General features: G+C 58.7%; 1 protein-coding gene across 1 annotated transcript; it reads right to left on the reverse strand.

Annotated features, from left to right (window-relative positions):
* Positions 1-1,125: 1,125 nt before the first annotated feature.
* LOC140264896 (uncharacterized) lies at positions 1,126-15,068 on the reverse strand. The gene is made up of 6 exons (XM_072360794.1): positions 14,552-15,068; positions 10,046-10,854; positions 8,306-8,369; positions 7,444-7,615; positions 3,403-3,884; positions 1,126-2,246 (listed from the first exon to the last, which is right to left on the reverse strand). The coding sequence occupies exons 1-5, from the start codon at positions 14,585-14,587 to the stop codon at positions 3,409-3,411; spliced, it is 1,557 nt and encodes a 518-aa protein (XP_072216895.1). The 5' UTR covers positions 14,588-15,068; the 3' UTR covers positions 1,126-2,246; positions 3,403-3,408.
* Positions 15,069-16,887: the final 1,819 nt, after the last annotated feature.

Raw genomic sequence — 16,887 nt, forward strand, 5'->3', positions numbered from 1 at the left:
AAATGGCGTCAGATGGACCCAAAATGGCATTAGGTTGATCCAAAATGGACCCAAAATGGACCCAAAATGGCGTCCAAGGGACCCAAAATGGCGCTGACTTGGGGGGAGGTGACCCAAAATGGCGTCCAGTAAACCCAAAATGGCGTCCAATGGACCCAAGATGGCGCTGACTTGGGGGGGAGGGGTGACCCAAAATGGCGTCCAATGGACCCAAAATGGCGCTGACTTGTGGGGGGGGGGGGGGGGGGGGTGACTCAAAATCGCGTTCAATGGACCCAAAACGGCGTCAGATGGACCCAAAACGGCATCAGATGGACCCAAAATGGACCCAAAATGGCGTCCAATGGACTCAAAATGGCGTCAAATGGACCCAAAATGGCGCTGACTTGGGGGGAGGTGACCCAAAATGGCGTCCAATGGACCCAAAATGGCGCTGACTTAGAGGGGGTGACCCAAAATGGCGTCCAATGGACCCAAAATGGCGTCCAATGGACCCAAAATGCCGCTGACTTGCGAGGGGAGGGGGGGTGACTCAAAATGGCGTCAAATGGACCCAAAATGGCGTCAAATGGACCCAAAATGGACTCAAATTGACCCAAAATGGCCTCAAGTGGACCCAAAATGGCGTCAGATGGACCCAAAATGGCGCTGACTTGCGGGGGGGGGGGGGTGACTCAAAATGGCCTCAAATGGACCCAAAATGGCGTCAAAGGGACCCAAAATGGCGTCAAATGGTACAAAAATGGCGTTAAATGGACCCAAAATGGCCTCAAAGGGACCCAAAATGGTGTCAGATGGATTCAAAATGGCGTCAAATGGACCAAAATGGCGTCCAATGGACCCAAAATTGGCGCTGATTTGGGGGGCTGGGTTGACCCAAAATGGCGTCCAATGGACCCAAAACGGCCTCCAAGATGGCGGATTTCGACGGCTATCTCTTCCGGTCGAATCACTTCCGGTCGCGGCGCCGAGATTTTGGCGTCACTTCCGCCATCACTTCCGGTTTTGTGGCGGTCTTTCCCTTCTATCGCGTCACGTGGTGAGGGCACATCCGTTCGCGGCGCCATTTTTGGCGCCACTTCCGGTTGGTGGCGGCGGAAATAGACGTCACTTCCGGTTTGTTTTCACACCGTAGTTGCGCCGCAGCGCGGTTTTATTGAAGGGGCGGGGCTTAAAATGGGGGGCGGGGCTTAAAAGGGGGCGGGGCTTGGGAGCGCTATGGGGCAGCCCCAGAGATCTATGGGGCAGGGAGAGGGATCTATGGGGCAGCCCCACACATCTATGGGGCGTTGATCTGGTTCTATGGGGCAGCCCCACACATCTATGGGTGTCCAATGGATCTATGGGGCAGCCTCACACATCTATGGGGCGTCCATCTGGATCTATGGGGCAGCCCCACACATCTATGGGGCTCTGAGGTGGATCTATGGGGCAGCCGGTGTCCATCTGGATCTATAGGGCAGCCCCACACATCTATGGGGCATCCATCTGGTTCTATGGGGCAGCCCCACACATCTATGGGTGTCCAATGGATCTATGGGGCAGCCCCACACATCTATGGGTGTCCAATGGATCTATGGGGCAGCCCCACACATCTATGGGGCTCTGAGCTGGATCTATGGGGCAGCCCCACACATCTATGGGGTGTTGATCTGGATCTATGGGGCAGCCCCACACATCTATGGGGTGTTAATGTGGATCTATGGGGCAGCCCCACACATCTATGGGTGTCCAATGGATCTATGGGGCAGCCCCACACATCTATGGGGCTCTGAGGTGGATCTTTGGGGCAGCCCCACACATCTATGGGGCCTTAATCTGGTTCTATGGGGCAGCCCCACAGATCTATGGGGCGTCCATCTGGATCTATGGGGCAGCCCCACACATCTATGGGGCTTTGAGGTGGATCTATGGGGCAGCCCCACACATCTATGGGGCGTCCATCTGGATCTATGGGGCAGCCCAATAGATCTATGGGGTGTCAATCTGGATCTATGGGGCAGCCCCACACATCTATGGGGCGTCCATCTGAATCTATGGGGCAGCACCACACATCTATGGGGCGTCCATCTGGATCTATGGGGCAGCCCGGGGTCTTAATCTGGTTCTATGGGGCAGCCCCACACATCTATGGGGCTCTGAGGTGGATCTATGGGGCAGCCCCACACATCTATGGGGCGCTGAGCCGGGTCTCCATGGGCCCCATAGGGCTGGGTAGGATCCATAGGGCAGCTGTGGGGCCGAACCTGTGGGGAGATAAAGACTGTTTTGCCCCATAGACACACACATCTATGGGGCAATACCACAAGCCACGCCCACCAATAGACCACGCCCACCAATAGGCCCCGCCCACCAGCAGACCACACCCACATGAGCCCCTCCCCCATACAGCCAATCAAAGCCCCCGCCCACTTAAGCCCCGCCCACTAATAGGCCAACCCCTTTAGCCCCGCCCCCATGTATCCACGTTGTCATAGGCCACGCCCACTTCTGAAGCCCCGCCCACCGATAGGCCACACCCACTTTAGCTCCGCCCCCACATGACCAGGCCCCGCCCCCATTTTAAGCCCCGCCTACTTTAGCTGACTTAGGCCACGCCCCCTTTAAAAGGCCCCGCCTACTTCCCCTCACACCCACTCGTTAGACCACGCCCCCTTTTAGAAGCCCCGCCCCTCTATTTAAGCCCCGCCTACTTTAGCTCCGCCCCTTCCGCACTCACCTACTTTAAGCCACGCCCCCTTTAAGCCCAAGTCCATCTTAAGCCCCGCCCCCCTCTGCACTCACCCTCTTTAGACCACGCCCCCTTTAAGCCCCGCCCCCTCCGAAGCCCCCTTTAAGCCCCGCCCACTTTAGCCCCGCCCCCTCTGACACCCACCCGGTCCCGCTCACTTTAGCCCCGCCCCCTTTCTAACTCACCTGCTTTAGGCCACGCCCCCTCTACAAACCCCGCCCCTCTATTAGTCCCCGCTTACTTTAGCCCCGCCCCCTCCGCACTCACCTCCTTTAGGCCACGCCCCCTTTAAGCCCCGCCCACACTGGTCACTCGCCTAATTTAGCCCCGCCCCTTTTAAGCCCCGCCCACACCCGACTGCTGTAAGCCCCGCCCCCTTTAAGCCCCGCCCCCATTTGTCCATTACTCCCCTGTAGCCCAGTCGAGGCCACGCCCCCTCCCTTAACCCCGCCCACTCCGATCTAACCCCGCCCCCTTCCCGAGGCCCCGCCCCCTTCTACCCCAAGCCCCGCCCCCTTTCTGAAGCTCCATTTCTTCCCTGTAGCCCCGCCCCCTCCCTTATCCCCACACTCTCCCTTAACCCCGCCCACTCCGATTAAACCCCGCCCCCTTTCCGAGGCCACGCCCCCTTCTTCCCCAAGCCCCGCCCCCTTTTATTAAGCCCCACCCACCTTCATTCACCCCAACTCGGCCGCCCCTCCCCCAGCCTCGCAGTGGCCGGGACCGGAAGCCGCCATGTCGGGACCGGAAGCGTCGTGGGCCGAACCGGAAGTGACGTGGGCCGAACCGGAAGCGAGGTGGCTAGACCCGGAAGTGAGGTTGGCTGAACCGGAAGTGACGTGAGGCGACCCGGAAGTGAGTTGGCTCGAACCGGAAGTGAGCTGGGTCGAACCGGAAGTGAGGTGAGTCGAACCGGAAGTGAGGTTGGCCGACCCGGAAGTGAGGTGAGAGGAGCCGGAAGTGAGGTGGGCGGGGCCGGAAGTGAGGTGGGCGGAGCCGGAAGCGTCGTGTGTCTGCAGGTGCCCCCTCAATTGGGCGGCGGTGGCGCAGTGAACCCCACACAGACGGCAGCGAAGGGAACGGGAACCGGGCGGGGAACTGCTGCCGTGATCCTTCACTGCGTGGACGCGCAGGTACGAGGCCGAAGTGAAGCCTGAGACAGGGAGACAGAGGGAACCATAGGGACACATAGATACCATATAGAGACACATAGCAGCCCTATAGATACCCCATAGAGACTCATAGAGACCCCATAGAGAGACATAGGGACCCATAGAGACCCCATGGAGACCGATAGGAACCCATAGAAACCCCATAGGGACCCATTGAGAGCCACAGAGACCCACTGAAACCCCATAGGGACCCATAGAGACCCATAGACCCCATAGAGACCCCATAGTGACCCATAGGGACCCATAGGAACCCATAGGGACCCCATACAGACCCATGGACACCCCATAGAGACCCATAGAGACCTCATAGCAACCCATAGGGACCCACAGAGACACATAGAGACCCATAGGGACCCAGAGAGACCCCATAGGGACCCATAGAGACTCCATAGGGACCCATAGAGACCCATAGGGACGCATAGAGACCCCATAGAGATCCATAGAGACCCCATAGGAACCCATTGAAACCCATAGAGACCCCATAGGGACCCATTGAGAGACATAGGGACCCATAGGAACACATAAAGACCCATAGAGACCCATAGAGACCACATAGAGAGACATAGGGACCCATAGAGACCCATAGGGACCCCATAGATACCCATAGAGAACCATAGAGACCCCATAGAGACCCATAGAGACCCATAGAGACACATAGGGACACATAGAGACCCATAGAGATCCATAGAGATCCATAGGGACCCATAGGGAGACATAGGGATACATAGGGACACATAGAGACCCATAGGGACCCCATACAGACCCATGGACACCCCATAGAGACCCATAGAGACCCCATAGCGACCCATAGAGACCCCATAGAGACCCCATAGAGACACATAGAGACACATAGAGACCCATAGGGACCCATAGAGACCCCATAGGGACCCGTTGGGTTCCATTGAGACCCATTGAGACCCATAGGGAACCACTGAGACCCATTGAGCTCCATTAAGACCCATTCAGTTCCATTGAGACCCATTGAGAGCCATAGGGACCCCTTAGAGACCCATAGAGACCCATAGAGACCCATAGGGACCCATGGAGACCCCATAGAGACCCCATATGGACCCATAGAGACCCCACAGGGACCCATTGAGAGCCATAGGGACCCACAGAGACCTGATAGGTACCCCATAGCTGCCCCATAGAGACCCCATAGGAACCCATTGAGTTCCACTGAGACCCATTGAGACCCCATAGGGACCTATAGAGACCCATAGGGACCCCATACAGACCCATAGAGACCCATAGAGACCCATAGGGACCCATAGCTGCCCCATAGAGACCCCATAGGGACCCATAGAGAAAGACCCCATAGGGACCCCATAGAGACCCCATAGAGACCCCATAGAGAACCCACAGGGACCCATAGAGACCCCATAGGGACCCCATAGGGACCCATAGAGACCCCATAGGGACCTGTTGGGTTCCATTGAGACCCACTGAGACCAATTGAGAGCCATTGACAGCCCCATAGGATGCCATCCCAGCCCCATAGGATGTGATTCCAGCCCCATAAGCTGCCATCCCAGCCCCATATCTCCCCATAGGATACCATTGCAGCCCCATATCTCCCCATAGGACACCATGGCAGCCCCATATCTCCCCATAGGACAACATGGCAGCCCCATATCTCCCCATAGGATGCCATTGCAGCCCCATATCTCCCCATAGGACACCATTGCAGCCCCATATCTCCCCATAGGATGCCATGGCAGCCCCATATCTCCCCATAGGATGCCATGGCAGCCCCATATCTCCCCATAGGATGCCATGGCAGCCCCATATCTCCCCATAGGACACCATTGCAGCCCCATATCTCCCCATAGGACACCATTCCAGCCCCATATCTCCCCATATCTCCCCATAGGATGCCATTGCAGCCCCATATCTCCCCATATCTCCCCATAGGTTACCATGGCAGCCCCATATCTCCCCATATCTCCCCATATCTCCCCATAACCCCCCATATCTCCCCATAGGACACCATCCCAGCCCCATATCTCCCCATATCTCCCCATAGGACACCATTGCAGCCCCATATCTCCCCATATCTCTCTATATCACCCCATATCTCCCCATAGGATACCACTGCAGCCCCATAGGACGCCATTGCAGCCCCATATCTCCCCATAGGATACAACGGCAGCCCCATATCTCCCCATATCTCCCCATATCTCTCTATATCTCCCCATAGGATGCCATTGCAGCCCCATATCTCCCCATATCTCCCCATATCTCCCCATATCACCCCATATCTCCCCATATCTCCCCATAGGATACCATGGCAGCCCCATATCTCCCCATATCTCCCCATATCTCCCCATATCACCCCATATCTCCCCATAGGATGCCATGGCAGCCCCATATCTCCCCATATCTCCCCATAGGATGCTAATGCAGCCACATATCTCCCCATATCTCCCCATAGGATGCCATTGCAGCCCCATATCTCCCCATATCTCCCCATAGGATGCCATTGCAGCCCCATATCTCCCCATAGGACACCATCCCAGTCCCATATCTCCCCATAGGATGCCATGGCAGCCCCATATCTCCCCATATCTCCCCATAGGATGCCATTGCAGCCCCATATCTCCCCATATCTCCCCATAGGATGCCATCCCAGCCCCATATCTCCCCATATCTCCCCATAGGATACCATGGCAGCCCCATATCTCCCCATATCTCCCCATATCACCCCATATCTCCCCATATCTCCCCATAGGATACCATGGCAGCCCCATATCTCCCCATATCTCCCCATATCTCCCCATATCACCCCATATCTCCCCATATCTCCCCATAGGATACCATGGCAGCCCCATATCTCCCCATATCTCCCCATATCTCCCCATAGGACACTATTGCAGCCCCATAGGATGCCATTGCAGCCCCCACCTTTGTTGCAGAGCCCGCAGACGTGTGTGGGTCCGTGCCCGTGCACCTTCATGTGGTCGGAGATGTACACAGCACATCTCCCCATCACAGCCCCATATCTCCCCATATCACCCCATAACCCCCCATTCCAGCCCCATAACCCCCCATATCTCCCCATAGGATACCATTGCAGCCCCATATCTCCCCATATCTCCCCATATCTCCCCATATCTCCCCATAACCCCCCATATCTCCCCATAGGACGCCCACCTTTGTTGCAGAGCCCGCAGACGTGTGTGGGTCCGTGCCCGTGCACCTTCATGTGGTCGGAGATGTACACAGCACATCTCCCCATCACAGCCCCATATCTCCCCATAGGATACCATGGCAGCCCCATATCTCCCCATAGGATGCCATTGCAGCCCCATATCTCCCCATAAGATACCATCCCAGCCCCATATCTCCCCATAGGATGCCATTGCAGCCCCATAGGATGTGATTCCAGCCCCATAGGATATCATTGCAGTCCCATAGGATATCATTGCAGCCCCATAGGATATTATTGCAGCCCCATAGGATGCCATCGCAGCCCCATAGGATGCCATTACAGCCCCATATCTCCCCATATCTCCCCATATCTCCCCATAGTTTGCCCACCTTTGTTGCAGAGCCCGCAGACGTGTGTGGGTCCGTGCCCGTGCACCTTCATGTGGTCGGAGATGTAGGCCGCGCTCAGCAGTTTCCCGCACACGTGGCACGGAACCTTGTCCTCGTGGCGCACGGCGTGAGCGCGAAGGCGGTCCTTGGTGGCAAAGGCGGCTTCACACGTCTATGGGGAGATAAAGGGGGGCTATGGGGCAGCTATGGGGTCTATGGGGCAGCTATGGGGTCTATGGGTCTCTATGGGGCTATGGGGTCTATGGGTCTCTATGGGGCAGCTATGGGTCTCTATGGGGCAGCTATGGGTCTCTATGGGGCAGCTATGGGGTCTATGGGTCTCTATGGGGCTATGGGGTCTATGGGTCTCTATGGGGCAGCTATGGGTCTCTATGGGGCAGCTATGGGGTCTCTATGGGGCAGCTATGGGGACTATGGGTCTCTATGGGGCAGCTATGGGGTCTCTATGGGGTCTATAGGGCACCTATGGGGTCTCTATGGGTCTATAGGGCACCTATGGGGTCTATGGGATCTCTATGGGGCAGCTATGGGGTCTATGGGGCAGCTATGGGGTCTCTATGGGGTCTATGGGGCAGCTATGGGGTCTCTATGGGGTCTATAGGGCACCTATGGGGTCTACGGGGTCTCTATGGGGTCTATAGAGCAGCTATGGGGTCTCTATGGGGTCTCTATGGGGTCTATAGAGCAGCTATGGGGTCTCTATGGGGTCTCTATGGGGTCTATAGAGCAGCTATGGGGCAGCTATGGGGTCTATGGGGTCTATGGGGAAGCTATGGGGTCTCTATGGGTCTCTATGGGGTCTCTATGGGGCAGCTATGGGGTATCTATGGGGCAGCCGTACCTGGCACTTGAATGGCCGCTCGGTGGAATGCACCTGTCGCACGTGGCTGTTGAGATGGTCTGGCCTAAAAAGGGGGAGGGAGAAATTGGGGTAAAAAAGGCAAGAATTGAGAACGGGGGGGGGGGGGCAGAGAGATGGAAGGGGGGGGGATCATAGAGACTGAAGGGAACATAGAGACTGGCCGCCATGATGGATCATAGAGACTGAAGGGAACATAGAGATGAAGGTGAGGGGAGGGGGGAGGGGATCATAGAGACCGGAAGTGGGGGTGGGGGGGTGGGTATAAGGGATTATAGAGAGCAGCCGCCATGATGGATCATAGAGACTGAATGGATCATAGAGACGAAGGGAGGGGGGGAGGGGCGGGGGCATAAGGGATCATAGAGCCTGTCGGCCATGTTGGCCGCCATGTTGTCTGCTATAGACTGACCTGGAGAAGGCCTTGGGGCAATGGGAGCAGGCGGAGGTCAGAGAGACTGAAGGGATCATAGAGATGAAAGGGGGGGATCATAGAGACTGACCACCATGATGGATCATAGAGACTGAAGGGATCATAGAGACTGAATGGGGGGGGGGGGAGGATAAGGGATCATAGAGACTGAATGGGGGGGGATAAGGGATCATAGAGACTAAAGGGGGGGGGAGGGGGAAAGGGATCATAGAGTCTAAAGGGGAGAGGGAGGGGGTGTAAGGGATCATAGAGACTGAATGGGGGAGGAATAAGGGATCATAGAGACTGGCCGCCATGATGGATCATAGAGACTGAAAGGGAGGAGTAAGGGATCATAGAGACTGCATGGGGAGGGGGAAGGGATCATAGAGACCGGAAGTGGGGGGGGGGGGGGGGAATAAGGCATCATAGAGATGAAAGAAGGGGGGGGGGGAAGAAGGAATCATATTGTCTGCAGGGGGGATCATAGAGACTGGCCGCCATGATGGATCATAGAGATCGGCCGCCATGTTGGGTCATAGAGACTGAATGGGGAGGGATCACAGAGACCGGAAGTGGGAGGGGAAATCAGAGACCGGAAGTGGGGGGGAAATCATAGAGACCGGAAGTGAGGGGGGGGGTGTATAAGGGATCATAGAGACTGGCCGCCATGATGGATCATAGAGACTGAAGGGGGGAGGAATAAGGGATCATAGAGACTGAATGGGGGGGAGAAGGGATCATAGAGACTGAAGGGATCATAGAGACTAAAGGGGGGGGATGGGGAGGGCATAAGGGATCATAGAGACCGAAAGTGGGGGGGGAGGATAAGGGATCATAGAGACTGTCCGCCATGATGGATCATAGAGACCGGAAGTGGGGGGGGGGGGGGGATAAGGGATCATAGAGACTGAAGGGAGGGATCATAGAGACAGGCCGCCATGATGGATCATAGAGACTGAAGGGATCATAGAGACTGAATGGGGAGGGGGGGGGGATCATAGAGACCGGAAGTAGGAGGGGGGGGGGGTATATGAGATTATAGAGAGCAGCCGCCATGATGGATCATAGAGACTGAATGGGGATGAGAATAAGGGATCATAGAGACTAAAGGGAGGGATCATAGAGACAGTCCGCCATGATGGATCATAGAGACTGAAGGGCTGGACACAGGATCATAGAGACTGAATGGGGAGGGGGAAGGGATCATAGAGACCGGAAGTGGGGGGGGGGGGAATAAGGGATCATAGAGCCTGTCGGCCATGATGGATCATAGAGATCGGCCGCCATGTTGTCTGCTAGAGACTGACCTGGAGAAGGCCTTGGGGCAATGCGAGCAGGCGTAGGGCCTATGAACGGCCCCTTGATGCCCCCGGAGGTGGTGTCCCATCCGGTCCTTCCGTTTAAAACGTTGCTGACAAACCGGGCATTGAAACGGCCGTTCGTCCGAATGAGCCAATCGGTGCCTCCGTAAATGATAGACATCCCGGAAGGCCTTGCCGCAAGCTTCGCACGCGTGACTCTTCCGCTTCCGGTGCTGACTTCCGCTTCCGGCCGTAGCGTCCGACAGCGCCCCCACGAGGATGGGAGGACTCGACGAGTCTTCCGGGAGCATAGAGACGGAACCGGAAGTGGCGCTCGCTCCTTGCGACAGCGCCCCCATGAGGCTCGGAGGTCTGACGCCGTGTGTGGCCTGATGGCGCCGCAGGTTGTAACCGTTCTTAAACTCTTTGGTGCATTGCACGCAGACGTAAGGCCCTTTGCTTTTCGACTTCCGGGTCGAAGGGGTCACTTCCGGGATGGGAGGAGCCAACGAGACTTCCGGTGATGGGACGACGGGAAGTGGGGGGACGACCGGAAGTGGGGGGGCGACCGGAAGTGGTGGGGCGACAGGAAGTGGGGGGACGACAGGAAGTGGGGGGGCGACCGGAAGTGGGGGGGCGACCGGAAGTGGAGGGACAACCGGAAGTTCCGGTTGTTGTTGTTGGGGGGTGGGTTTTAATGCGGCCTGATCGACGGTGGAGGAAGCTGGGGGGGCCGGATCCGGAAGTAAAGGGGGGAGGAGCTCCGATGGGGGGAGGACTTCCGGGGGCGGGGCCACAGCTGGGGGCGGGGCCGGCTGCAAGGGAAACGCTCATTGGTTGGCTGCGGTGTCACTCAGGGAGCAGACCAATCACAGGCCAGAGCCAGACCGCACCCACATTCAATAGGAACCTTATAAGCCCCGCCTACTTCCGGTCGATAGGCCACGCCCACCACGAAAGCCACGCCCCCCTATAGGACGACGCTAAGCCCCGCCCAGCCTGAATGCTGACCAATCAGAGCTCACGCCTGCCATGAAAGCCACGCCCCCTATTGAAACACACTAAGCCCCGCCCAGTCTGGATGCTGACCAATCAGAGCGCATGCCCACACAAAAGCCACGCCCCCTACTGAAAGACATTAAGCCACGCCCACTGAGGATGCGGACCAATCAGAGCCCACGACCACCACGAAAGCCACGCCCACTATTGAAAGATACCCATAAGCCCCGCCCAGCCTGGATGCCGACCAATCAGAGCTCACAAACACAAAAGCCACGCCTCCTATAGGACGACGCTAGGCCCCGCCCAGCCTGGATGCTGACCAATCAGAGCTCACGCCTGCCACGAAAGCCACGCCCCCGATTGAAAGACACTAAGCCCCGCCCAGCCTGGGTGAGAACCAATCAGAGCTCAGAAACAAGACGAAAGTCACGCCCCCTGCTGAAAGGCATTAAGCCCCGCCCAGCCTGGATGCTGACCAATCAGAGCTCAAGCCCACCACGAAAGCCACACCCCCTATAGGACGACACTAAGCTCCGCCCAGCCTGGATGCCGACCAATCAGAGCTCACGACCACCACAAAAGCCACGCCCCCTATTGAAAGACACTAAGCTCCGCCCAGTCTGGGTGCGGACCAATCAGAGCTCACGCCTGCCACGAAAGCCACGCCCCCGATTGAAAGACACTAAGCTCCGCCCAGTCTGGATGTGGACCAATCAGAGCTCATGCCCACACAAAAGCCACGCCCCCTACTGAAAGACATTAAGCCACGCCCACTGAGGATGCGGACCAATCAGAGCCCACGACCACCACGAAAGCCACGCCCACTATTGAAAGACACTAAGCTCCGCCCAGCCTGGATGCCGACCAATCAGAGCTCATGCCCACTACAAAACCCACGCCTCCTATAGGACGACGCTAAGCCCCGCCCAGCCTGAATGCTGACCAATCAGAGCTCAAAAACACCACAAAAGCCACGCCCCCTATTGAAAGACACTAAGCTCTGCCCAGCCTGGATACTGACCAATCAGAGCTCACGCCTGCCACAAAAGCCACGCCCCCATTGAAAGACATTAAGCCACGCCCACTGAGGATGCCGACCAATCAAAGCTCACAAACACCACAAAAGCCACGCCCCCTATTGAAAGACACTAAGCCCCGCCCAGCCTGGGTGAGAACCAATCAGAGCTCAAGAACACCACAAAAGCCACGCCCCCTATAGGACGACGCTAAGCCCCGCCCAGTCTGGATGCCGACCAATCAGAGCTCATGCCCACACAAAAGCCACGCCCCCTATTGAAAGACAATAAGCCACGCCCACTGAGGATGCCGACCAATCAGAGCTCACGCCCACTACAAAAGCCACGCCCCCTATTGAAAGACACTAAGCCCCGCCCAGCCTGGATGCCGACCAATCAGAGCGCATGCCCACTACAAAAGCCACGCTTTTGTATGGACCAATCAGAGGCCTCGCTCATCAGAAAGCCACACCCCCTGCTGCTAGACACACCCAGAAGTTCGACCAATCAGGATCTTCCCTCAAGCCCCGCCCACATTAGCCACGCCCATAAGATCACCAATCAGGATGCTGCACAACCAAGCCCCGCCCCCTTTCATGGCCTCCTCCAATCCCATCCCATTTACAACTACTACACTTTAAACCCACCAATCAGAAGCCTCCATCGTCAAACCCCACCCCCTTCAAAGCCCCGCCCCTTTTAGCCACACCTCCTTCGGCTTAGCCAATCAGGTCCCTCCCCCTCAAATAAGCCCCGCCCCCTACCCCTTCAAACCAACCAGCCCCTAAGCCCCGCCCCTTTATTCCTTACCCAATCAGGCCCCGCCACCGTTCAAAACCCCGCCCGACAATCCCACCAATCAGGCTTCTCCCCACGCCGAAGCCACGCCCCCCTTTAAACACACCCCCATTGGCCCCGCCCCCTCAGTGCACCATCATACAAACCCCGCCCCCTCCGCAGCCCCGCCCCTTTCCATCCACCAATCAGATCCCGCCCTCTCCATAGCCACGCCCATCGTGCCCCACCCACTTCACCCCACCAATCTAAACACGCCGCCGTTAGCCCCGCCCCTTGAATAAACCCCGCCCCCTTTCGCCAACCACCAATCAGGACCCGCCCCCACGCCAACGCCCTGCCCATCATCCACAAGCCCCGCCCACTATATTCCACCTATCAGACCCCGCCCCCACGCCACAAGCCCCGCCCATTTAATAACCCCGCCCCCATGCCTAAGACCCGCCTCCCAATAGCCCCACTCATTTAATAACCCCGCCCCCCTTCGACCCACCAATCACTCCCCACCCCCACGCCACAAGCCCCGCCCCCTATAGCCCCGCCCCTCTACTAACCCCACCCCCCTTTGCCCCACCAATCAGACCCCGCCCCCACGCCATAAGCCCCGCCCCCATTTCCCAAGCCCCGCCCCCACGCAACATGCCCCGCCCCCCTAACAACCCCGCCCCTTTTCGCCCCACCAATCAGACCCCGCCCCCATAATCCAAGCCCCGCCCCCTCCATACAAGCCCCGCCCACTATGCCCCGCCTCCCTTCGTTCCACCAATCAGACCCCGTCCCCACGCGACAAGCTCCTCCCGTTAGCCCCGCCCCTTTATTAACTCCGCCCCCTTTTGCCCCACCAATCAGACCCCGCCCCCTCGCCCCAAGCCCCGCCCCCAATAGCGCCGCCCCTCTAATAACCCCACCCACTTTTGCCCCACCAATCAAACCCCGCCCCCACCGTACAAGCCCCGCCCCTCACCCTTAAGCCCCGCCTCCCAATAGCCCCGCCCCTTTAATAACCCCGCCCTCCTTCGACCCACCAATCAGACCCCGCCCCCACCGTACAAGCCCCGCCCCCTAATAGCCCCGCCCCTTAATAACCCCACCCCCCTTTGCCCCACCAATCAGACCCCGCCCCCACGCCACAAGCCCCGCCCCCAATAGCCCCGCCCCCTAATAACCCCACCCCCTTTCCCCCCACCAATCAGACCCCGCCCCCTCGCCCCAAGCCCCGCCCCCTAATAGCCCCGCCCCCTTAATAACCCCACCCCCTTTTGCCTCACCAATCAGACCCCGCCCCCTCGCCACCAGCCCCGCCCCCAATAGCCCCGCCCCCTAATAACCCCACCCACTTTTGCCCCACCAATCAAACCCCGCCCCCTCGCCGCAAGCTCCACCCCTAATAGCCCCGCCCCCTAATAACCCCGCCCCCTTCTGCCCCACCAATCAGATCCCGCCCCCACGCGACAAGCTCCGCCCCCAATAGCCCCGCCCCCTAATAACCCCACCCCCTTCGCCCCACCAATCAGCCCCCGCCCCCTCGCCACTAGCCCCGCCCCCTTTTGCCCCACCCATCAGACCCCGCCCCCATGTCACTAGCCCCGCCCCCATGTCACAAGCCCCTCCCCCTAGTAGCCCCGCCCCCATTCGCCCCACCAATCAGCCCCCGCCCCCTCGCCCCAAGCCCCGCCCCCCCTCCGTTAGCCCCGCCCACCTGGAATATAAAGCTGCTCCATCCCGCCGCATCCATGGCGGCCGCCTCTCCGGGATGGATGGGCGGGGCTCCGCTCCTCACGCCTCACTCCGATTGGTTCAAGCCCCGCCCCTTCAGCTCTCCGATTGGCCGAGCCGCACGCCCTTCACCTCCCTCCCTCCCCCCCCCTTACTACACCGTTCCCTGTCCGCTGCTCCGCCGCCGCCGAGACCAAAATGGCGGCCGCGCCCCGCCCCCACCCTCCCCCTCCCCCCCCCCCCACTCGGACCGTACCATTATACCCTATAATGGGGGGGGGGGGGGGGAGGGTGGGAGATAGAACGGGACCGCCCCCCTTCTGTTCCCCTTCTTGACAGCCCGCCGTTCTATCGCCCATCCGGCCGCCATTTTGAGAGAGGGGGGGAGAGGATGGGAAGCCGGAAACGGGGATGGAGGAGCCGCCATTAACGGAGGGGGGAACGGAGAGGGGACGGCAGCCACAATGAGCGCCCCTAGGCCGCAATGGCGGAGGGAGGGGGGGCGGGGATAGCGCGTTGCCATGGAGACGGCGGAATCCCGGCAGCTGATTGGTGGAGAGGGTGGGGGGGGTGGGGCCAGCGCGCTGCCATGGAGACGGCGGAACCCTGAGAGTTGATTGGTTGAGAGAGGGGTGAGGCGCGAAGGGCCGGGGGGGCGGGGCAGAGCTGGTCGCCATGGAGACGGCGGAACCCTGAGAGCTGATTGGTGGAGAGAAGGGAGAGGTGTGAAGGGCGGGTTGCCATGGAGATGGCGGAACCCCGAGCGCTGATTGGTGGAGAGAAGGGAGAGGTGCGAAGGGTGGGGCTAGCGTGTTGCCATGGAGACGGTGGAACCCCGAGAGCTGATTGGTGGACCCAAAATGGCCCCAAATTGCCCCAAAATGGCGTCAGTGGGGGATAAAGAGAATCTCAATGGACTCAAAATGGCCCCAAATTGCCCCAAAATGGCCCCAATTAGCCCCAAAATGGCCCAAAATGGCCTTAAATTGGCCCAAAATGGCCCCAAAGTGCCTCAAAATGGCCCCAAAGGGCCCCAAAATGGCCTTAAATTGCCTCAAAATGGCCTTAAATTGCCCCAAAATGGCGTCAGTGGGGGATAAAGAGAATCTCAGTGGACCCAAAATGGCCCCAAATTGCCCCAAAATTGCCCCCAAATGGCCCCAAAGGGCCCCAAAATGGCCCCATCTCTCCCCATATCCCCCCTCAGGACCCCCATATCCCCCTATATCCCCCCATATCCCCCCCAGGACCCTCATAGAACCCCCTATACCCCCCTATATCCCTCCATATCCCCCCCAGGACCCTCATAGGACCCCCATATCCCCCTATATCCCCCCCAGGACCAGCATAGGACCCCCATATCCCCCCATACCCCCCTATGTCCCCCCATGTCCCCCCCCCAGGACCCCTATATCCCCCCCAGGACCCCCATATCCCCCCATATCCCAACCTAAGACCCTCATATCCCCCCCAGGACCCCCATATCCCCCCATATCTCAACCTAAGACCCCCATATCCCCCCCATATCCCCCCCAGGACCCTCATAGGACCCCCATATCCCCCTATATCCCCCCTATATCCCCCCATATCCCCCCCAGGACTCCCATAGGCCCCCCATGTCCCCCTATATCCCCCCCACATCCCCCCATATCCCCCCATATCCCCCCCAGGACCCTCATAGAAACCCTATATCCCTCTCATATCCCCCCATATCCCCTCACAGGACCCCCATATCCCCCCATACCCCCTTATGTTCCCCCATATCCCCCCCCAGGACCCCCATATCCCCCTCAGGACCCTCATAGGACCCCCATATCCCCCTATATCCCCCCATATCCCCCCCAGGACCCTCATAGGACCCCCATATCCCCCCAATACCCCCCATATCCCCCCCAGGACCCCCATAGGACCCCCATATTCCCCCATATCTCAACCTAAGACCCCCATATCCCCCCACAAGACCCCCATATCCCCCCCTAAGACCCTCATAGGACCCCCATACCCCCTCCAGGACCCCCATAGGACCCCCATATCCCCCCATATCTCAACCTAAGACCCCCATATCCCCCCTATATCCCCCCATATCCCCCCCAGGACCCCCATAGGACCCCCTATATCCCCCCCATATCCCCCTATACCCCCCATATCCCCCCCAGGACCCTCATAGGACCCCCATATCCCCCTATATCCCCCCTATATCCCCCCATATCCCCCCCAGGACCCCCATATCCCCCCATATCTCAACCTAAGACCCCCATATCCCCCCTATATCCCCCCATATACCCCCCAGGACCCCCATAGGACCCCCTATATCCCCCC

Source organism: Excalfactoria chinensis, unplaced genomic scaffold, assembly GCF_039878825.1.
Source record: "Excalfactoria chinensis isolate bCotChi1 unplaced genomic scaffold, bCotChi1.hap2 Scaffold_338, whole genome shotgun sequence".
Taxonomy (NCBI): domain Eukaryota; kingdom Metazoa; phylum Chordata; class Aves; order Galliformes; family Phasianidae; genus Excalfactoria; species Excalfactoria chinensis.